The sequence below is a fragment of the Prionailurus bengalensis genome, chromosome C1 (assembly GCF_016509475.1).
Source record: "Prionailurus bengalensis isolate Pbe53 chromosome C1, Fcat_Pben_1.1_paternal_pri, whole genome shotgun sequence".
Lineage (NCBI taxonomy): Eukaryota > Metazoa > Chordata > Mammalia > Carnivora > Felidae > Prionailurus > Prionailurus bengalensis.
The window spans coordinates 190105927-190127997 of record NC_057345.1 but is presented as its reverse complement, the minus strand read 5'-3'; the positions used below and the strand labels follow the sequence as shown (position 1 = coordinate 190127997).

Sequence of the window (22071 nt, the reverse complement as noted above, 5' to 3'; positions counted from 1 at the left end):
GTGGTTGTGAGATGGAGCCGTGCATCTCTCTTAAGATTCTCTCTCTCCCTCTGTCCCCCATCCCTCAGAAAAGAAAGAAAGAAAATCTACTTTTCAAACAAACAAAAAAGAGAGCTATTTCTTGAGTAGTAGTTACTGTGTCCTAAGACCTGTAGTTGGGAATTTTATTTTATTTATTTTTTTTTTAAAAAAAAATTTTTTTTTTCAACGTTTATTTATTTTTGGGACAGAGAGAGACAGAGCATGAACGGGGGAGGGGCAGAGAGAGAGGGAGACACAGAATCGGAAACAGGCTCCAGGCTCCGAGCCATCAGCCCAGAGCCCGACGCGGGGCTCGAACTCCCGGACCGCGAGATCGTGACCTGGCTGAAGTCGGATGCTTAACCGACTGCGCCACCCAGGCGTCCCGGGAATTTTAAATCATTATTTCACATCATCCTCACAGGAAATTTGTAATGTAGATGTTATTAAGATAAGGAAATGAAAGCTCAGAAAGGCCAAGTAACATACAAACCATCATGCAGATACTAAATGGTAGAAGCAAAATTCAAAGCTTCTTGCTCAAGCTTAATCTTCACACTGTAAGATAATCCTATTTCCAAGGAGCTACATCAAACATACAACAAAATAAATAACTACATTTTGAAGCACAAAGATAAGAAAAAAGGAGATGGAAAACACAATCTAAGAAGGGAGAAAGATAAGAAAATCAATTTAATTTTGTCATGTCAGGTTGTTACTGTAGTTTAAAGAAGGTGCATGAAGAAGGGTACATAACTAAACTGGATACTAGAGTAGAGTTGGCCAGGCAACATGAGAAACCTATTTCTTAAATCTTTTTTTTTTTCTTTTTTAATTTTTATTTATTTTTGAGACAGAGAGAGACAGAGCACGAACGGGGGAGGGGCAGAGAGAGAGGGAGGCACAGAATCAGAAGCAGGCTCCAGGCTCTGAGCCATCAGCCCAGAGCTGGACGTGGGGCTCGAACTCGCGGACTACGAGATCACGACCTTAGGTGAAGTCGGACGCTTAACCGACTGAGCCACCCAGGCGCCCTGAGAAACCTATTTCTTAAGAGAGAAGATGGGGCACCTGGGTGGCTCAGTCAGTTAAGCATCCGACTTCAGCTCAGGTCATGATCTCAGGGTTAGCGCATTGAGCCCTGCATTGGGCTCTGTGCTGACAGCTCAGAGCCTGAAGCCTGCTTTGGATTTGTGTCTACCTCTTTCTATCTGCCCTCCCCCACTTGCACTCTGTCTCCCTCTCAAAAATAAACATTAAAAAAATACATATTTTTTAAATAGAGAGATGAGTTTGACTCATAGAGAAAACAAAGGAGACAATGACTAAAGAACTTTAAACTGGTCAGGTTTTGTTTGTTTGGGTTTTTTTTGCTAATTTTTTTAAAAGTCTGGACACTTAACCAACTGAGCCACCCAGGTGCCCCAACCTTGTTAGTTTTAATGAATGTTTACTAAGAGTCTATTCTACACCAAGAGCCAAGTATATAGACATAATTAATACAGAATAGTCCTTCCCTGCATAGAGCATACAGTTTAGGACACAGACATTCAAAGAATTACACAAAATGTAATTAACAAAATGGAAAGTGTTGTGAAGGAAAAGTACAGACTGTTATGACAGCATCTAAAAGGGGACAGTGGAATAATTAGAGATGGTTTCCCTGAGGAGTGACATTCAAACTAAGAGCTAAAAGATGAACTTGCATTTACTAGGTATGTGAGTAGTTAGAGGAGACAATCTAAGCAATGAGAACAGCATATACAGAGGCCTTGAGACAGGAGAGAACAAGGTATAAAACTAAAAGAAAACCAATGTGGCTAGAGTATAAGCACAAATAAGAATGAGAAATGAGGATGGAAAAGTAGGCAAGCTAAATCACAAATGGCCTTTAAAACTTACATTAAATATTCTGGAATTTGTCCCAAGAGCAAAGGGAAGCCAGTGGAGGTTTCTGATTAAGGAAATAATAAAATAAGAATTGCAGGGGCGCCTGGGTGGCTCAGTTGGCTAAGTGTCCGACTTTGGCTCAGGTCATGATCTCATGGTTCACAAGCTCAAGCCTTGCGTTGGGCTCTGTGCTGCCAGCTCAGAGCCTGGAGCCTGCTTCAGATTCTGTGTCTCCCTCTCTCTCTGCCCCTCCCTCACTCACGCTCTGTGTCTCTCTTTCTCTCTCAAAAATAAATAAAAACAGGGGTGCCTGAGTGGCTCAGTTGGTTGGGCACTGGACTTAGGTTCGGGCCATAATCTCACGGTCCGTGGGTTCAAGCCCCACATCAGGCTCTGTGCTGACAGCTCGGAGCCTGGAGGCTGCTTCAGATTCTGTGTCTCCCCCTCTCTCTGCCTGTCCCCTGCTTGCACTATGTCTCTCTCTGTCAAAAATAAATAAACGTTAAAAAAAATTAAAAATAAATAAATACATTTTTAAAAAATTAAACTAAGAATTGCATTTTGAAAATACCTATTCTCACAGGTTTTGAATCTCAAGTCCACAGACACAAAAGGGTCTCTACCTAGAATCCAGGAGTTCATGAAATTGAATGAAGGAGAAAAATCTTTATTTTTTACTCACCCCTGATTGAAATTTAGCATTTCTTTTAATTGTGAATATAGGTCCTTTGACTCTGTCATCGATACAAATTTCAAATATGTACACATCATATGACGCTTATTACAAAACTCTCAAAATAATGGTTTTGTCCCTCATAATGCCATTACTTTAATATTATGGAAGTTTTGGGGCACCAGGGTGGTTCAGTTGGTTAAGCATCCAACTCTTGATCTCAGCTCAGGTCTTGATCTCAAGGTATAACCCCTGTATTGGGCTCCATGCCCCAATCCATCAGTTAGTTAATTTATGAAAGTTTTGTACCCTATGATCCAGGAATCACACTATTAGGTATTTAAAGAATACAAAAGTACTAATTCAAAAGGATACATGCACTTCGATGTTTAAAGTAGCATTATTTTTTGTTTTTAAAATTTTTTTAACGTTTATTATTTATTTTTGAGAGAGAGGGAGACAGGAGCGCAAGTGGGGAAGGGACAGAAAGAGAGGGAGACACAGAATCCAAAGCAGGCTCCAGGCTCTGAGCTGTCAGCACAGAGCCTGACACAGGGCTCAAACCGTGAGATCACGACCCGAGCCAAAGTCGGATGCTTAACTGACTAATCTACCCAGGCGGCCCTAAAGCAGCATTATTTACAATAGTCAAATTATGGAAATAGATCATGTCCATCCATTGATAAATGAATAAAGAAGATGTGGTGTATATGTATACAACGGAATATTAATCACCTATAAAAAGAACGAAATCTTTTGCATTGTTGTTGCCATTTGCAACAACATGGGTAGAGTGAGAGAGTATTATGATAAATAAGTCCGTCAGAAAAGACAGTATTTTCCATCAGAAAATGCCATATGATTTCACTCATATGTGGAATTTAAAACACAAAACAAAGAAGCAAAGGGAGGGAAAAAAATGAGAGAGAGAGAGAGAGAGAGAGAGAGAGAGAGAGGCAAAACAAGAAACAGATTCAACTGTACAGAACAAACTGATGGTTACCAGAAGGGAGATAGGTGATGGGAATTAAGGAGTGCACTTGTGATGACTACCAGGTGATTTATGGAATTGCTGAATCATTATATTATACACCTGAAACTAATATAACACTAATGTTAACTGAAATTTAAATAAAAACTTAAAAAAAAATAAAAAATTAAAATAGAATCCATTAAATGTAAAAACTTAATTAAAATTACGGAAGTTTTAGAAACATTGCTAGATCTTGTTATTTAATGAATTAATAATGATGTATAGAGGCACCTGGGTGGTTCAGTCGGTTGAGCATCCGATTTCGGCTCAGGTCATGCTCTCACATGAGAGTTTGAGCCCCGCATCAGGCTCACTGCTCTCAGCACAGAGGCTGCTTTGGATCCTCTGTCCCCCACTCTCTCTGCCCCTACACCACTTGCACTCTCAAAAATAAATAAAACGTTAAAAAAAATAATGAAGATGAGGTACATACATTAAAATATCACAAACTTTTAAAAAATAATATTCTTATTAGTATATCATTTTCCCTTGTAGTTACACATATTTTTAAGTTTATTTATTTATCTTAAGAGAGAGAGTATAAAAGCAGGTGAGGGGCTGAGAGAAGGAGAGACAGAATCCCAAGCAGGCTCTGTGCCATCAGCACAGAGCCCCAATGTGGGGCTCAAACTCACAAAGAGATCATGATCTGAGTAAAGATCAAGGGTCAGATGCCCAATTGAGAGCCACACAGACAGCCCTGTAGGTACACATTTTTTTTTTAATTTTTTTTTTTCAACATTTATTTATTTTTGGGACAGAGAGAGACAGAGCATGAATGGGGGAGGGGCAGAGAGAGAGGGAGACACAGAACCGGAAACAGGCTCCAGGCTCCGAGCCATCAGCCCAGAGCCTGACGCGGGGCTCGAACTCACGGACCGCCAGATCGTGACCTGGCTGAAGTCGGACGCTTAACCGACTGCGCCACCCAGGCGCCCCTGTAGGTACACATTTTAAAATGTTATTCTCAGAAGGACTCCATAGGTTTCACTAAAGGTACAAGGGATATGTGTCATAAGAAGAGTTTAAGAATCCCTGCAGAAGAGAAAACGGATTAGGGGAGAAGCGCAGAGAGAAGTTAAAAAAACAAGCAATCGAGGTAAAATTATGGAAGCTTAAACTAGGATGGTGGCAGTGCTGATTGAAAGAAGAAGATCAATTTGAAAGATATTTGGAAGGTAAAATTGAGAGTAGAGACTTTTTTCAAATGTAATTATCAAAGAATAATGTTATAAGTGCTTATAATAAAATGGAAATAAAAATGCAGAATCTAGGGGCACCTGGTTGACTCAGTCAGTAAACATGTGACTCTTGATCTTGGGGTTGTGAGTTTGGATGTAGAGATTACTTAAAAATAAAATCTTAAAAACAATTCAGAATCTAAAACTATCAATATAGTATGATGCTGATTAAAATTCTAATGTGTACAGAAAAAATAAAATGATAGAAAGCATTTTAAAATGTTAAACATGGTTATCAATGAGTAATGGATAGCATTAAAAATGTTTATTTTTTTCCTTAGGATTTCCTAAATTTTTCCATATTTTATAAAATGAATCAGAAAAAAGTAAACATAATTTTAGTTATTTTGGGGGAAATTCTAATGGCATGGAAAAACGTTTGTGATACGTTTTAAGGTGAAAAGTATATAAAATTATACATACAGTATGATCTCAACCACACATACATCTATAGTGATATTATGAATGATTTATTTAAAGTTAATGCTTTCTGGGGCACCTGGGTGGCTCAGTCAGCTAAATGTCCAACTCTTGACTTCAGCTCAGCTCATGATCTCACTAATTTGTGAGTTTGAGCCCCACATCAGGCTCTGAGCTGATGGCACAGAGCCTGCTTGGGATCCTCTCTCTCTCTCTGCCGCTCCCCCACTTTCTCTCTCTCAAAATAAACATTATAAAAAAAATAATAATAAAGTTAATGTTTTTCCGGGGTGGCTGGGTGGCTCAGTTGGTTGAGCATCCGACTTCAGCTCAGGCCATGATCTCATAGTCCGTGAGTTCCAGCCCCAGGTCAGACTCTGTGCTGACAGCTCAGAGCCTGGAGCCTTCTTTGGATTATGTGTCTCCCCCTCTCTCTGCCCCTCCCCGACTTGTGCTCTGTCTCTGTCTCTCTCTCAAAAATAAACATTAAAAAAAATAAAAAATAAAATGTTTTCTACAGCAACCATACATTAATTTTATAAATTCCATTATTAAAATTTTTTTTAATGTTTATTTATTTTTGAGAGAGACAGAATATGAGTGGGGGAGGGGCAAAGACAGAGGGAGGCAGAATCTGAGGCAGGCTCCAGGCTCTAATCTGTCAGCACAGAGCCCCATGTGGGGCTTAAACTCACAAACTGTGAGATCATGACCTGAGCCGAAGTCGGTCGCTCAACCAACTAAACCACCCAGGTGCCCCAATTCCATTGTTTTTAAAGAGCACAAATGAATGGATTAGTTTTGTACAGAAGAAAGGGTTCTTTAAGATTTAAAATGATAAGTAAGAACAAGATTGAGATGGATAGAGTTTGTTTGTGGGGAAATAGGATATTGAGGGAATTTACAGATAAGGGACACTATGGTCTCAGCAAACCAGGAGGCAAAGCCACCTACAGCAAGCAAAGGGATTTGTTAGCAATACTAGAATAAGGGTGAAGGTTTGGAACAGTGCTATTGGGACACAGAGAACTGTCAGCACATAGGGCTCAGCTAAGGATCTTTAGGGACAAAAAGTAAATAGTATGGATTACTATCGTTCTCAAACTTTGTAAATAAGTCATTTGTGGAACATCTTAAAAATGTCAGATCCCTAGGGGTGCCTGGGTGGCTCAGCTGGTTGTGTCCAACTTTGGCTCAGGTCACAATCTCACAGTTTGAGGGTTTGAGCCTCCATCGGGCTCTGTGCTAACAACTCAGAGCCTAGAGCCTGCTTCAGATTCTGTGTCTTCCTCTCTCTCTGCCCCTTACCCACTCGCACTCTCTCTCAAAAAATAAATAAACATTAAAAAAAATTAAGGGGCGCCTGGGTGGCTCAGTTGGTTAAGCATCGGACGTCGGCTCAGGTATGATCTTGCAGTTTGTGAGTTTGAGTGAGCCCTGTGTTAGGTTCTGTGCTGACAGCTCAGAGCCTGGAGCCTACTTCAGATTCTGTGTTTCCACTCCTATCTTCCCCTCCCCCACTCATGCGCGCTCTCTATCTCAAAAATAAATAAACATTAAAAAAAAATTAAAAAAAAAACTGTTGGGGCTGCTGGGTGGCTCAGTCAGTTAAGCGTTTGATTGTGGCTCAGGTCGTGTTCTCACTGCTCATGAGTTTGAGCCCCACATTGGGCTCTGTGCTGACAGCTCGGAGCCTGGAGCCTGCTTCAGATTGTGTCTCCATCTTTCTGCCCCTCACCTGCCCATGCTCTCTCTCTGTCTCTCTCAAATATAAAATAAAACATCTAAAAAAACGCTTTAATAAGTAAATAAAATAAAAATAAATTTTAAAAATTGTTTAAAAAAAATGCCAGATCCCTCTGCAGTATGATTTAGTTTTGTCTATGCAGAGGCCCAGTAAATCTGCAGTTTTAACAAGAGAATGTGTTTTAAGTGAGCTTAGATCAGGTTTTGGGACTGGTTTAGAGTCTGGCCTGAACACAAAGGACAAATCTGTTGACACAGAAAATTTGTTCAGGTTCTCTCCATTCCCATCATTCCAACTTACACAGAAGAGTACAGGTGTGAAGATTATTTATTGTTGTTTGTTTTGTTTGAGAATTTCAGGAGAATAAAAATCAGCTTAGAAAGACAAGAAAAAAAGTAGCAAAGACAAGACACACTAATAGTCAAAAATATACTATCATCTGTATTAAAGAATTCTGGGCCACACTTCTCATCACCTTACCTTTAGGAGGAGAGCAAAATTACTCTGCAGAGAATTAGTCACACCACTTTCATATAATTTTTTCCTCATGTGGTTTTCATTCACATTCCCACCATCAGATTGATACCTTAATAATGACTTAAGCATGGTTTCAAAAGGGTCCGCTGAAACAGACAAATTAAGCATTTCTGAGTCCAAGTGGGCAACAGAACTGAAAACAAAGAAAACAACTATAAAAACCTAGCACAAAACAAAGAGATCAAAGAGGTAGGGGACTGTAGCTAACAGCATCCCAACTTTTTTCCCAACTCCCTTCATTATCTTTCCTAAATATGAACAGTTCAAGAGGCAATAAAAACTGTTAAGAATACAATATCCTGACTGGCAATTACACTATAAATAATTAATACTTAACATAAATATTCTACCTACATGACAACAATATCTTTGATTTTTAAAAAAGCTCATTCCACTGGTTTTAAAGCAAAATTGTTATTGGTGTGTAAAGGTTAAGTATTACAGTTAAAATTATTTGGCTGAGTGCAGAAATTTCTTTTTTCTCTTTCATCCATTTTTTAAGTGTTTCTTTAATGACTATATTGTTTCATACAAAAAAAATACATTGTCATTGTAAACAATTAAAACAACAGTAAAATACAAAAGAAAATTCGTCTAAATTTCACCAGAGAGATAATGTTACACATTTTTGAGACTGCATTTTTTTTTTTTTTGACAGAGAGAGAGAGAGGAGGGCAGAGGGAGAGAGAATCCCAAGCAGGCTCCACGCTCAGCTCAGAGCCCCAAACAGGGTTCAATCTCATGACTGTGCTATCATGACCTGAGCCGAAGTCAAGAGTCGCTGCTCAACCAACTGAGCCACGCAGCTGCCCCAATAAGACTGCTTTTGTTTTGTTTTGGTTTTATAGCTGTTAAAACAGAAACAGAGCCATCCTTCCATGTTATGGAAAGCTTAGTGATTAAGAACACAAACTCAGGCCAGACTGCTTACCTTCAAGTCCCATTTCTATCACTAATAAGTTGTGTGATCTTGGGCCAGTGACCTAACCTCTTTGCACCTCAGTTTTCTCTAATGTCTACTTCATAAGGTTGTTCTAAGGATTAAATGAGTTAATATCTGTAAATGGCTTATAATAGTATTGGCATATAGTAGGCCATATAGATATTTGGTAAACAAAATAAATCTACATCAGCATATTAAGGCCTGATTATATTTTTTCATTCAGCCACTATTTAACTTTGCTTCAAATTTTTATTGTAAATAATATTAATATGTCTTTTCTCACTATATGAATATCAACTTATGATAAATTCTTTATGATATTATTGCTAAATCAAAGATCCTGCCAACCCTCTGTCCCAAGTTTATAAAATATTTACACTCCATGTTTGCCTATTCCCTTAGCAACAATGCATTTTGCCAATATTTTTCATATCTTCCAAGTAAGATAGGTAAAACTTTTATTTGCATCCCACTAATTATTAGACAGGTTGAAATCTTCATTTATTTATTGGCCATTTTTATTTCCTCTTTCTTACTTACCTTGTTTTTGCCCATTTTTCTATATCTCCATTTTATTTTTATTTTCTTATTAGTTTTTACTTATATATATGGATGGTAAATAGTTTCCCCATCTCTTTTAAACTTTTTCAGGGTACCTTTTTATTTTACAGAAATATAGTAATCAACTACACATCATGGGTAGTAATCTGTGCTTTTTATTGTACTGAAATTTCTCATTTTTATATAGATTTACATAAAAATTTAAGACAGTTTACCTATCTTGTGCTTGATGGCTGCTAGATCTCATGGTAAGAAAAGGTTTATCAACACCTATCCTCAATTTAATATTTAACCACGTTTTCTTCTAATACTTTTTAGGACTTTAAATTTTAATCATTTGGAATTTATTTTGCTATAAAGAGCAAGGCAGGGATGCAGATTTATTTTTTCCAAATAGCTAACCAGTTTTCCAAAACCGTTTATCACCTTTTCCCTTTATCATAAAATGCTCTCTTTATCATGTATACTTGGTTTGTCTACCAGACTACCTACTTCATCAATCTGTCTAGTCTTATCATAATACAAGATTCTTTAAATTAATCTAGATTTATAGCACATTGCTCTATCAGATGGTATAAGTATTCCCCTCATGAATATTCTTTTCTAGATGTTTTCTGACTGCTCAAGTACCTTTACTATTCCAGATGCACCCTGGATCTATTTTTTTCAAAAAAATCCTGTTGGAATTTATATTGGGATTCCACTGTATATATCTATAAACTGAGGAGAAAAATAATCATTTTACAATACTGTAACTTCAGTGAGGTACTAATTATACAGACCTTAGCATAATGCCTGGCATATAGTATAAAACATTCAACAAATGTTAGCTAGTCTTACCCATGAACAATGTGTGGCTCTTCATGTATAGATGTTTATTCGTAAAAGATGAGGATCAGATAATTAGAAAAAAAATTAAACTTACATGTCTTATTGGGGTTGATATGCTGCTTCAGGGCATCAACAGTGCCCAAACTAACCACAAGGCGCCTGCCAAACCAGAAAGAGACCACAGGTCCATATCCCTCATGCAAATTAACCAGGAACTCGTGCAAACTTCCACTCTTCACAATATCTGGAAGATTACCATCTCTGAGAAAAGAACAACATTTGAAAAAATAACTTGGAAAAATATGAAATTTAACTTGGAAGAATCAGAAAAACAATAACTGATACTGAATTAACTGTGTCAACAGATGAGAGCAGAGTTGAATGAAATGCAAATTATTGCAAAATCTAAAACTTAATTAAATTTGACTCCTTACTTTCTGTAGTTATATTTAGATATGGATTTTTCTGATATTTTGAGAATTTGTAACAATTCAAACCAAGAAAAAAGCTACACAAGGAACATCTGACTTACACAATGGAAAATAATCCCATTTTTGCAACATCTCATTTTGAGATAGCAATGAACATCATCATAGGCTGATTTAAATCATCAGATCAGTTCTGGCATTTTTTTCTAATTTCCTTCTATCTTAATTATTGTTTTTTATTTTCAATACTCTGGCTAGAGAAAGTGAAAGCAATTAAAGTTTTGTTTTTTTTTTCAGATTTTGTGTGTGTAACTTTTTATTTATTTATTTATTTATTTTAATTTTTTTTTTTTCTCAACGTTTTTATTTATTTTTGGGACAGAGAGAGACAGAGTATGAACCGGGGAGGGGCAGAGAGACAGGGAGACACAGAATCGGAAACAGGCTCCATCCAGGCTCTGAGCCATCAGCCCAGAGCCTGACGCGGGGCTCGAACTCACGGACCGCGAGATCGTGACCTGGCTGAAGTTGGATGCTTAACCGACTGTGCCACCCAGGCGCCCCTCTTATTTATTTTTTAAAGTAAACTGTACACCCGATGTGAAGCTTGAACTCACAACCCTGAGATCAAGAGTTGGATGTTCTAATGAATAAGCCAGCCAGATACCTGAAAGCAATTAAAGTTTTTGTTTATACAGCTCTCCTTTCTGCTCTTAACAAAGTTCAGGTTTAGGCCCAGAGATAAATTTAGAGTAAATAAAGGAATTAAATAAACTATGTAATTTACAAATATGGTTTCGTTTTGATACCAAAAATTAAATAAGAGTTAACTCTACTGAATTCCAAAAAATAATAATAATAACAATAATAACTACTCACTTTTCTTCAGTTGGAGTAATCCCTGGAATTCCTGCAGCTTGTCTAGAAGCCTTAAGGAGAAATTTTAAAATAGTTTAGTATAATGACTTAATGTATAACATATAACTTAATGTATAATCACATAACCCATAAGTCAGATGTTTTGCCAAGACATCTGCAGGACTAAGTGATGGCTTTCCAATTTGGTTGAATATCAAGAATTATTTCTATATTAAAATACAAAAACTGGGTTCCTTGTATTTAAAAGAATAATCTTAATATTCTTCCTCTGTGTCAAATAAACTAACAAGTTTGAAAGTTTTAGTCTCCATTCTACATCAACTAATATATAACAAAGTACCTTTTTTGTTGTTGTTCTGAGTCTACGTATGGTCCCTCTGGCTTGACTTATAAAAAAAAAAAAATCAATGTCATGCTTACAAGAGTTTCATTCCTAAAACTGTTCTCTTTCTAGCCAAAGAATTTACCAAAATACAATATGATATTCATCTTTTGCTTTAATGTAGTCAGTTTTTAAATTATTTTAGAGAAAGCATGCACAAGTAGGGGAGAGGGGCAGAGGGAGAGAGAGAATCTTAAGCAGGTTCCATGCTCAGCGTAGAGCCTGACTTGGGGCTCAATCTCATGACTGCGAGATCATGACCTGAGCTGAAATTAAGAATTAGATGCTTAACTGACTGAGCCATTCAGACGGCCCAAATATAGTCATTATTGTCAGGGTCATACAGTCACTGAGGTGTGTGGCATACAAATAATAAAATAATTCATAGCAAATTGTTCAAGTAACAACCTCTAAAATGAGCTGGGGAAAAGTATGTAAAATTTTAATATTTACAATTTTATACTGGGGTTACAGCTGTTATGTTTTGGGATCAATGTTATTTTTTTCTTAGTTTTTATCTTATGATAAGCATATTATTCTTTAATATGACTTTTTATAATTTTCTTTTGATGTTTATTTATTCTTGAGAGAGACAGAGTGTGTGTGGGGAGGGGCTGACAGAGAGGGAGACACAGAATCCAAAGCAGGCTCCAGGCTCTGAGCTGTCAGCACAGAGCCCGACGCGGGGCTCGAAGTCACAAACCATGAGATCATGACCTGAGCTGAAGTCGGATGCTTAACCGACTGAGCCACCTAGGCTCCCCAACTTTTTATCATTTTTAAATAAACTAAATATTTATAGAAAAAATAACATGAAATATTTACTCCAGGATCAATTCTGAATTTTGTCAACAATTTTGATTAATATTAGTCAGCATTTATCTATCTAGCATTCTGCCCCCTTTCTTTTTCCTAATTAACATTACGTAAGTAAATGAATAAATATTTCTTTACTTGAGCATTTATTGTTTTATATCTTAATTAAAAGAAGAGGTTTCCTTTTTTATTTTTAATTCTAATATAGTTAACATACAGTGTTATATTAGTTTCATGTGTACAACATAGTGATTCAACATACTTGAACATTTAAAGGCTAAACTATGTTCATCATATAGTAGAAATTGCCTAGGGCACCTGGGTGGCTCAGTCAGTTAAGTATTCGACTTCAGCTCAAGTCATGATCTTGCAGTTCCTGGGTGCAAGCCCCACATTGGGCTCTGAGCAGACAGCTCAGAGACTGGAGCCTGCTTCAGATTCTGTATCTTCTTCTGTCTCTCTGCTCCTTCCCTGCTTGTGCACTCTCCCTGTCTCTCAAAAATAAATAAATAAACATTTTTAAAAACTAAAAAAACATTGAGGGCCACCTGAGTGGCTCAGTTGGTTAAGCATCTGACTTTGGCTCAGGTCATGATCTCATAACTCATGAGTTCAAGCCCCGCATCGGGTTTTGTGCTGACAGCTCAGAGCCTGGAGCTTGCTTCGGATTCTGTGTCTCCCTCGCTCTCTGCCCCTCCCTCGCTCATGCTCTGTCTCTCTCTTCTTCAAAAATAAATAAACACTAAAAAATTTTTTTTAATTGAATTTAAAAAAAAATTTTTAAAGGAAATTGCTTAATCATTTTCCTACTATACTGCTATAAAACATCTCAGCTATTTTTTCTTTCTTTCTTTTGTTTTTTCATTAATATAAGTAGTGCTATAAAAATCTTTGTAAAACTTTACTTTTTTCCTCCTTTGGGGTATATATGCCAAAAGAGAAATACTAGATTGAACTGTACTAACTATAGAGTTTTTCAGTTTCTGCTAAATACTACAAGAATGCTATCTAGGTAATAGTATGCGTAGTATGTGTCACTTGTATTTAGCTGATAACAATGAAATCTACAGTGTATAATTCTGTCCTACAGTCATCAATAATGTCAAGTTTAATATTTTAAATAGGGAGGAAATTAGAAAAAAGATAAACCCAGTGGTATAAAAAATCCTACTTTCAATTTCCTGGGATAAAATTATTAATCATAAATCAAGCTTCTTGATTTCTCTTTAAACATGGTAGATCCATAACATTCATCAATTATCTGTTCCTTCTGAAATCCCACTAAATGAAAGTGAATAAGAAAGGAGAAAACAAAAATAAAGAGAAAGGGAGGGGAAATAACAGAATGAACAATTCAACAAATTTCTGAAAGTGTTAAGCTGTTGGAGAAGTGATTAATTGACACAGTTGAGAGGCCTCCTCTAGGAGTCTGCAGAGGAAGAAGGAGGATTCCTAAAAAAGCAATCAGATTTGCACTCAGTAACCAGAAAGCCTGGATAAGACATAAGGTAAGACACAGACTTAACCAATTCTTAAAAAGTTGGCATACAGATTCTTTATTCCTCGGATTACCATCCTTCTGGAAGTAAACCTCAAGATTCCAAATTCAGGAAAAACAGGCTGGGGGAGTGGTTGCACCTATAATTCTAAGGGAAAATATTCTATAATCTAATACGAAGCCAAACTATTATTCAAGTGTAAAGCTAGAACAGAAACCTTTCAAATAAGCTAGGTTTCATAAAATGTATTTTCCATGCACACTTTCTTAGGAAGCTACTGTAAAATGATGCACTGCAGCATATATAGCAAGTGAAACAAGAAAGGATTGTGAGGCATGTAGGAAATAGGGTACATAACACAGATGAAGAGAATACCCACAGTGATAGTAAAAGAACAAGAGCTAAACTGAAGGAGACTATAACCAGTACCAGCTGGGGAAGGAAGATGGATGGCTCCAGAATGTGTATCTTCATGCTAAAGAAAATGCAACTGATGTCTTTGAATATTTGGACACCTTCACAGAGTAGTGTTACGACAGAAATGTTGAATATTTGGAAAAAACTACTGACACGCAGGGGTGAATAAACTCTAACGATGTGGAAATACTAAGTACAATCCCTCCCCACTAACCTAATCCTGGCTTCCACAACTCCATCAGCAAACAGGAAGAGGGAGCATTAGAAGTCTGTGCATCCTCTGGATAAAATGGTTCCTATAGCAAATGCCACATTTCATCAGCAAAAAAGAAGAGTGAACCTCAGAATGCCAGGTAAAATGCTCTCCCACTCTTTACTACATCCACATCTCCCAAATAGCTAAAATGATGAGAGGGATCCCAAAATTGGTATGCACCTGGACAAAACCCTGCAAAACTTCAATCTCCCCATTTCACTGCCTCACCACTACCATTGGCCTTGAGACTATCCAGAGTGTTATTATGATCTTTTTCCTTACTTATATTAGACACCACACAAAGGCCAGGACTACCAACCTTTGGTCTTCTCTCATCCCCAGACTCCTATACCTACAGAAGTTTATCCTCTTTCCCTGACCCATCTCTCCCCTATTCAAGCCTCCACCCTATCTTAGCAACTCATTCCCATGGTCATACATTAGATTTTTTTTTTTAAATTCTTAACGTTTATTTTTGGTAGAGAGTGTGTGAATGGAGGAGAGGCAGAGAGAGAGAGAGGGAAACACAGAATCTGAAGCAGGCTCTAGGCTCTGAGCCGTAGGCACAGAGCCCAACGCAGGGCTCGAACTCACAAACCACGTGATCATGCCCTGAACCAAAGCTGGACGCTCAACCAACAGAGCCACCCAGGCGTCCCCATAAATTAGATTTTTACATGACCAATAACTTCAACATCTCCAGAATTTTAACATTAAGCATCCAAATCTCCAAGCACCTCCTATCTTTCCTTCTCAACTATTTTTATTATCTTCACTCCAAAAACTATTTTTACCCCCAAAAGTACTTTTAACACACCCACTTACATATTCATTTTCCACTTTACTCAGGTTAGATTCCATGGTACGTCATTATAAACATTCCTTGGTCCTGTATCCTTTTGCCCTACATCCTGGTGTCCCAGCAAAACCCCAATTCTAATTAAATCCAACATCTGACAAACTGTCCCTGAATCCACACAGCTGAAGAGAAACACAACCATGCTGACTAGTCTTATTTTAATTTCATGAACCCCCAGTGAACTGCCTGGAAATCACACACTTCCCTAGTCTATCATTCTGTAAACTTCTAGATGGCTCTTCTGCTCCTTTTCTTTCTTTAAATCCCCTATCCCCACCAGTAACTGATCTTGCTACTTTTCCATTGAAAAAATGAAAGCAATCAGGAAATAACTTCCACACCATGACTATCATCTGCCTACATGTATGCCGATATATTCCACCTTCCCTCCTATTAAATTGTCTATGCTCCAAATGAAATATACCCCTCTTCCCTCCACACTATCTCTGCTATCAAGCTAGCACCAGATCTCACCAAAATTATTTTAACAGCTTCCTAACTACCCTGCCTACTTCTACCCTTACCCTAGGTCCACAAGTTTATTCTTAACATATCAGTCAAAATGATTTGCTTAAGATTTAACTAATAATATTAAATTTTTAACTCCCTTAAATTTAAAATGTCACTCTTCTGTTGAAACCCTCCAGTGGCCTACTTCAGAATGAATGCCAAGTCCATAAACTGGCCTACAACAAAAACCTGCCTTTCCTCCCCATCATTCTGATTTTATCTTTCTTACTAGTTTCTTCCTCACTCCACTCCAGCCACACTAGTCTTCTGTTTTCCTGGAACACATTAGGATGTTTCCCCCTGAAGATGTGCATATGCTATTCTCTTTGTCTGGAATGCTTTCTCAGATACTTGAATGGCTTGCTCCCTCCCTCATCTCCTTCAGGTCTCTTTTCCAATTTCTCCTTACCTCTTGGTCATCCTATTTTATTAATATTTTTAATTTTAAATTCCAGTATAGTTAATATACCGTGTGAGTTTCAGGTGTACAATATAGTGATTTAACACTTTCACACAACATGTGGGGCTCACCGTGACAAGTGCACTCTTTAAACCCCATCACCTATTTCACCCATCCTCCCACTACCTCTCCTCAAAACCATCAGTTTGTTCTCTATAGTTAAGAGTCTGCTTCTTAGTTTGTCTCTTTTCCCCCCTTTGCTCATTTATTCTTTCTTAAATGCCAAAAATGAATGACATCATATGGTATTTGTCTTTCTCTGACTTATTTCACTTAGCATTATACTCTCTAGCTCTATCCATGTCACTACAAATGGCAAGATCTCATTCTTTTTTATGGATGAATAATATTCCATTGTAAATATACACCACATCTTCTTTATTCATCTATGGACAGACACTTGCACTACTTCCATAATTTGGCTGCTATAAATAATGCTCTATAGGGATGCATGTATCCCTTCGAATTAGAGTTTTTGCATTTTTTGTTACATACTCAGTAGTACAATTACTGGATTGTAGGATAGTTCTACTCAAGAAATAACAACTGTTAGCAAGGATGTAGAGAGAAAGGAATCCTCTTGCATTGTTGGTAGGAATACAAATTGGTGCAGCCACTCTGGAATATTTTTCCTTAAAAAAACTGACCATCCTACTTTAAAATAACACTACCTGTTCCCAACTTTATTTTGCTCCATAATACTTAATACTAGTATTTTAGTGTTATTTGTTTATATTATCTGTTCCCCCTCACCAGAATATGAATATTCTGCCTGGTTTGTTCACTGCTGTATAGCCAGTACATGGAACCGTATCTGGCTGAAAGACTAAACAGTGCTCCTTCCAAGAGACTAATCAAAGGGCAATCTCATTTAAATATTATCAAAAATTCAAGATCTGGAGAGGCACCTGGGTGGCTCAGTTGTTGGAGGGTCCAACTTCGGCTCAGGTCACGATCTCATAGCAGGTGGGTTCGAGCCCTGCAACCAGCTCTGTGCTGACAGTTCAGAGCCTGGAGCCTGCTTCGGATTCTGTCTCCCACTCTTCTCTCTCTCTCTCTCTCTCTCTCTCTCTCTCTCTGCCCTTCCCCCTCTCTGCCCTTCCCGTTTGTGCTGTCTCTCCCTCTCAAAAATAAACACACGTTTAAAAAAAAAAAAAAAACACCTCAGTATCTGGAGTCATTAAACCTTTAGTTTCTAGATAAATAGGATACAGGACATTACAGGTTGTGTAGCTGCAATATTACAATCTACTCCATTTACCATCTCTGAACATTTAAGGTGTTCCCTCATTATTATCAGTGAGGTTTTGGGGAGCTCAGCTACTTAACTTTTTCCACGAAAACACCACCGTCTTTTGTAAACAGGTTAAGAGATGATTGCTCATCTACTAGCTCCTTTCCCTCTCAGAATCACCCCCTGAGGCTGATAAAGGCAAGCAGATAAGTCTAGTAGAACAAGATTCAGAGCTAACGCAAAGTCGCTACTTCAAGCTCAGGAACTAACCCACCACAACGCTCATTCCACAGCTCCATTTGCTTCCGAGGCCCTGCGAAAAGCAAGACCGATCTGGGCCGTGAGGACTTCGGATTTCGTTAACAGACGGAAAGACTGATCGAAAGGCAGGACACGAAGGAGAAAAAAAAAATAAAATCCAGGAGAATCCTCAGAAAAGGACAAAGGAGTGGAGCACTCTCGCACCCTCAAGTTTCCTCCCAGACACCCTGGAAAATGGAATTTGGGTTTGGCAGGATTACTGCCCAAAAGTCACCCCAAAGTACTGCTCACGCAGCCTGTGACAGAGGCGTGGCAGTGCTGGGAGCAGGTAGGTGGCAGTGCCGGGAGCAGGTAGGCAGCAGGACCCAGAAGAACGGCCCTAAGCCCTCAGGCGGCAACGCGTCCCCGGCCGTGCGCGCCAGAGGGGTCCTCCAGCCGCCCGCTCCGCTCTCCTCCCAGCGCAGCCCGCGCGCACCCCGCGAGGCGTCACGTGCCCGAAAGCTGCAGCTGCGCGATGCGGGAACGGGAACACAAGCGAGAGCGGGAGCCCTCCTCTCAGGCCCGCTCCCTGCGGCCCACTGCGCGCAGAGCGACGCGGATGCGGCAACAGAGGCTGGGGCGGCTGTCAGAGTCCCCGAGGCCGAGACGGCGATTACCGGATAGAGGTAGAGCACCGCTGCCACCAACGCCAGCAGGAAGGTAACGGCGAAGATCGCAAAGTCCAACATGGCTTTTCCGCCGACGAGCCACGTCTCACACCCCGCGCTCCGGCAGCAGCGCCTCAGCCTGACCAGCTTTGCGGAATGGGCGTGAGGGCAGAGGCGCCCTGTGGACCTTGCGAGCCAATGGGCCCACCGGGGGCGGGGCCGGGGCCAGGCGAGGCTGGCGGGGAGAGCAATGGAGTGCCGAGGCCCGCGGCGGGGCCGGAGCCACACCCCAGGGCGGAGTTGGCGGCGGACAAGGCCTCGGGGCACGCCCGTGAGGTGGGGTTCCTGTCGCAGGAGAAAGTGGAGTCTAGGCTTCTGAAACACGTTAGGAGTTACCATCGCTCTGCCCAGACCAACACTTGTCCCAATGGGTTTAGGATTAAAACTCATAAACCAAAGATTCTTACGGCGTAGCTTCCGGAGCAGCAGCAGCAGCATCGGGGAACTTGCTAGGAATTCTGATTCTCTACCCCACCCTGGGAGCGAGAGGGATTCCGCAAGTCTGTGCTTTATTTAACAAAGCTGTTAAACACCGTGAGAACCACTGACCCAAGCTAACCTGGACAGGAGTGTCTAAGAGTCAAGCATCGTTAGATGGTCCTTGTTTCGAAAAATTATTTGAAGTGCTAATAAATGTGATTCCTTGACACTTTGTCGTGATTGAAGGCAGCGAACTGTTCAGTTATGGTAAGATTTCCAGACTCTGCTAGAGTTTCAGAAAATTGAATTTTCTAAGCTTCCATTTCCTTATATATAAAGCAATGGAAATAATACCACACAGAGTTGCCTGCTGGAATAAATGAGGTATTTTATGGAAAGTACTTAATACAGTTCCTAGCAAAATGCTCGTTAGTATTTAGCACTAGTTATTCTGAACATAAAAATATCCTAGGATCCCTCTTCTTTTTCACAGGACTCAGAAGGCTTTGTTTGTTTGTTTGTTAATTTTGAGAGAGCGCTTGAGCAGGAGAGAGGCAGAGAAAGAGAGAGCGAGAAAATCCTAAGCAGGCTCCAGACTGTCAGCGTGGACCCAGTCCCAGAGTTCTGTCCCACGTACTGGGAGATTATGACCTGAGCTGAAATCAACAGTCCCACACCTTACCAACCAAGCCACCCAAGCCGTGATTCAGAATTTTTGATATGTATAATGTAAGGCAAAGGCCATTACTTACTGGTGTTCCATTTAGTGAATGCACACTCAAAGTATGTATGGTTTTTATAGCTTTCATAGTATAAAGTGTGTGTCTCTCTCACACACAGACACACATACATTCACACACAAAGGCAGCAATTCAGTAAGTGGAATCATTTGAGATTGCATTTTAGAACATCTGTGATAAATGACTTCTCGAGTAAGCATGAAACATCTCATTGAAAATGCCAAGGCTTTTGGCATCTATAGCAAATATAAATGTTGCTATTTGATATTTTATTTCGCATAAATTGTACTTTTTTTAAAGAGAAAAGTATGTATGTATGTATTTATTTATTTATTTTAATGTTTTATTTATTTTTGAGACAGAGACAGAGCTCGAGTGGGGGACAGGCAGAGAGAGAGGGAGACACAGAGTCCAAAGTAGGCTCAGGCTCTGAGCTGTCAGTCCAGAGCTGACGCGAGGCTGGAACCCACCAACCTAAGCCGAAGTCGAAGGCTTTACCGACTGAGCCACCCAGGTGCCCCTACCTAAAAATATTTTATGAAACCATGTATATACTTTCACACATTTTGATGTTGACATCTAAAATTTTTATCTTGACTTAAAAGGATTAAATTTTCAGTGTATTGTAAATATTCACATTTGAAATTATTGTATCTCTTTTAAATGTATGAAAACGAATTTAAATACCATAGTGATGTGATGACTATCACCGAGCATTTATTTTATTTTTTATTTATTTTTAAATTTACATACAAGTTAGTTAGCATGTAGTGCAATAATGATTTCTGGAATAGATTCCAGTGATTCATCCCCTATGTATAGCACCCAGTGCTCATCCCACCAAGTCTCCTCCTTAATGCCCCTTCCCCATTTAGCCCATCCCCCCCAAACACAACCCTTCCAGCAACCCTCAGTTTGTTCTCTGTATGTAAGAGTCTCTTATGTTTTGTCCCCCTCCGTTTTTATATTAATTTTGCCTCCCTTCCCTTATGTTCATCTGTTTTGTATCTTAAAAAATTTTTTTTAATCTTTATTTATTTTTGAGAGAGAGCATATGAGCAGGGAAGGAGCAGAGAGAGAGGCAGACACAGAATCTGAAGCAGGCTCCAGGCTCCGAGCTGTCAGCACAGAGTCTGATGCGGGGCTCGAGCCCACGAACGGTGAGATCATGACCTGAACCAAAGTCGGACACTGAACTGACTGAACCACCCAGGCTCCCCCATCTGTTTTGTATCTTTTTTTTTTTTAATGTTTTTATTTTTGAGACAGAGACAGAGCATGAGCAGGGGAGGGGCAGAGAGATGGGGGGACACAGACCATGTTTTGTATCTTAAAGTCCATATGTCTGAAGTCATATATTTGTCTTTCTCTGACTATTTTTGCTTAGCATAATACCCTCTAGTCCTATCCACGTAGTTGCAAATGGCAAGATTTCATTATTTTTGATTGCCGAGTAATACTCCATTGTATATATATACCACATCTTTATTTATCTGTGGATGGACATGTGGGTTCTTTCCATACTTTGGCTATTATTATCAATAGCTCTGCTACAAACATTGGGGTGCATGTGCCCCTTTGAAACAGCACACCTATATCCCTTGGATAATACCTAGTAGTGCAATTGCGGGGTCATAGGGTAGTTCTATTTTTAACTTTTGAGGAACCTCCATTCTGTTTCCCAGAGTGGCTGCAGCAGTTTGCATTCCCACCAGCAGTGCAAAACAGATCGTCTTTCTCCACATCCTCACCAGCCTCTGTTGTTGCCTGAGTTGTTAATTTTAGCCATTCTTACTGGTGTGAGGTGGTATCTCATTGTGGTTTTGATTTGTATTTCACTGATGATGAGTGATGTTGAGCATCATTTCATCACATAAAAGTCTTTTAGAAATTTCTCTTGGGTGAAAAGAACAGCTTTAAATCCAAATGACAGTCCTGCCTTAGTTTAAAGCTAAGTTCTCTTTTCTGCTTATTATGGATCTTTGATAAAAAATACAATTGCTGAGAAGTCTGTTTTGCTTGCTGTTTGCTACGAGCATTGTGAAACTTTTCCTGAATGTAACTCGCTATGTAATAGAGTAAGTTGTGAAACTTCCTAAATGTAGTCTGGTATGTAATAGAATAAGTGATTGTACATGAACTAACCGGCATTTCTCGCTTCTGTAAACCTGCTTGCTTAACACATTCCTCCTCTACCCCCTTGCCCCTTCCCCCTTTTCCTCCTGCCACAAGTAAAGGACAAAGCCTTCCCGCCAAAGAACAGACAAAGGACGCCCAATCAGAGAACAACAAATGTCCTTACTTTA

At 39.2% G+C, this 22071-nt stretch overlaps 1 protein-coding gene across 1 annotated transcript in view; it reads right to left on the bottom strand.

Moving 5' to 3' along the window:
- Positions 1 to 18763, bottom strand: part of LOC122481668 (cytochrome P450 20A1) — an 82186-nt gene extending 63423 nt beyond the window's left edge. Inside the window, exons 1-4 of the mRNA XM_043577537.1 lie at positions 18555 to 18763; positions 11205 to 11254; positions 9992 to 10158; positions 7506 to 7648 (exon numbers count right to left, since the gene is read on the bottom strand). Of these exons, the coding sequence (XP_043433472.1) occupies positions 7506 to 7648; positions 9992 to 10158; positions 11205 to 11254; positions 18555 to 18626 (432 nt within the window). The 5' untranslated portion in view covers positions 18627 to 18763. The remainder of the gene's footprint in view (positions 1 to 7505; positions 7649 to 9991; positions 10159 to 11204; positions 11255 to 18554) is intronic.
- Positions 18764 to 22071: the final 3308 nt, after the last annotated feature.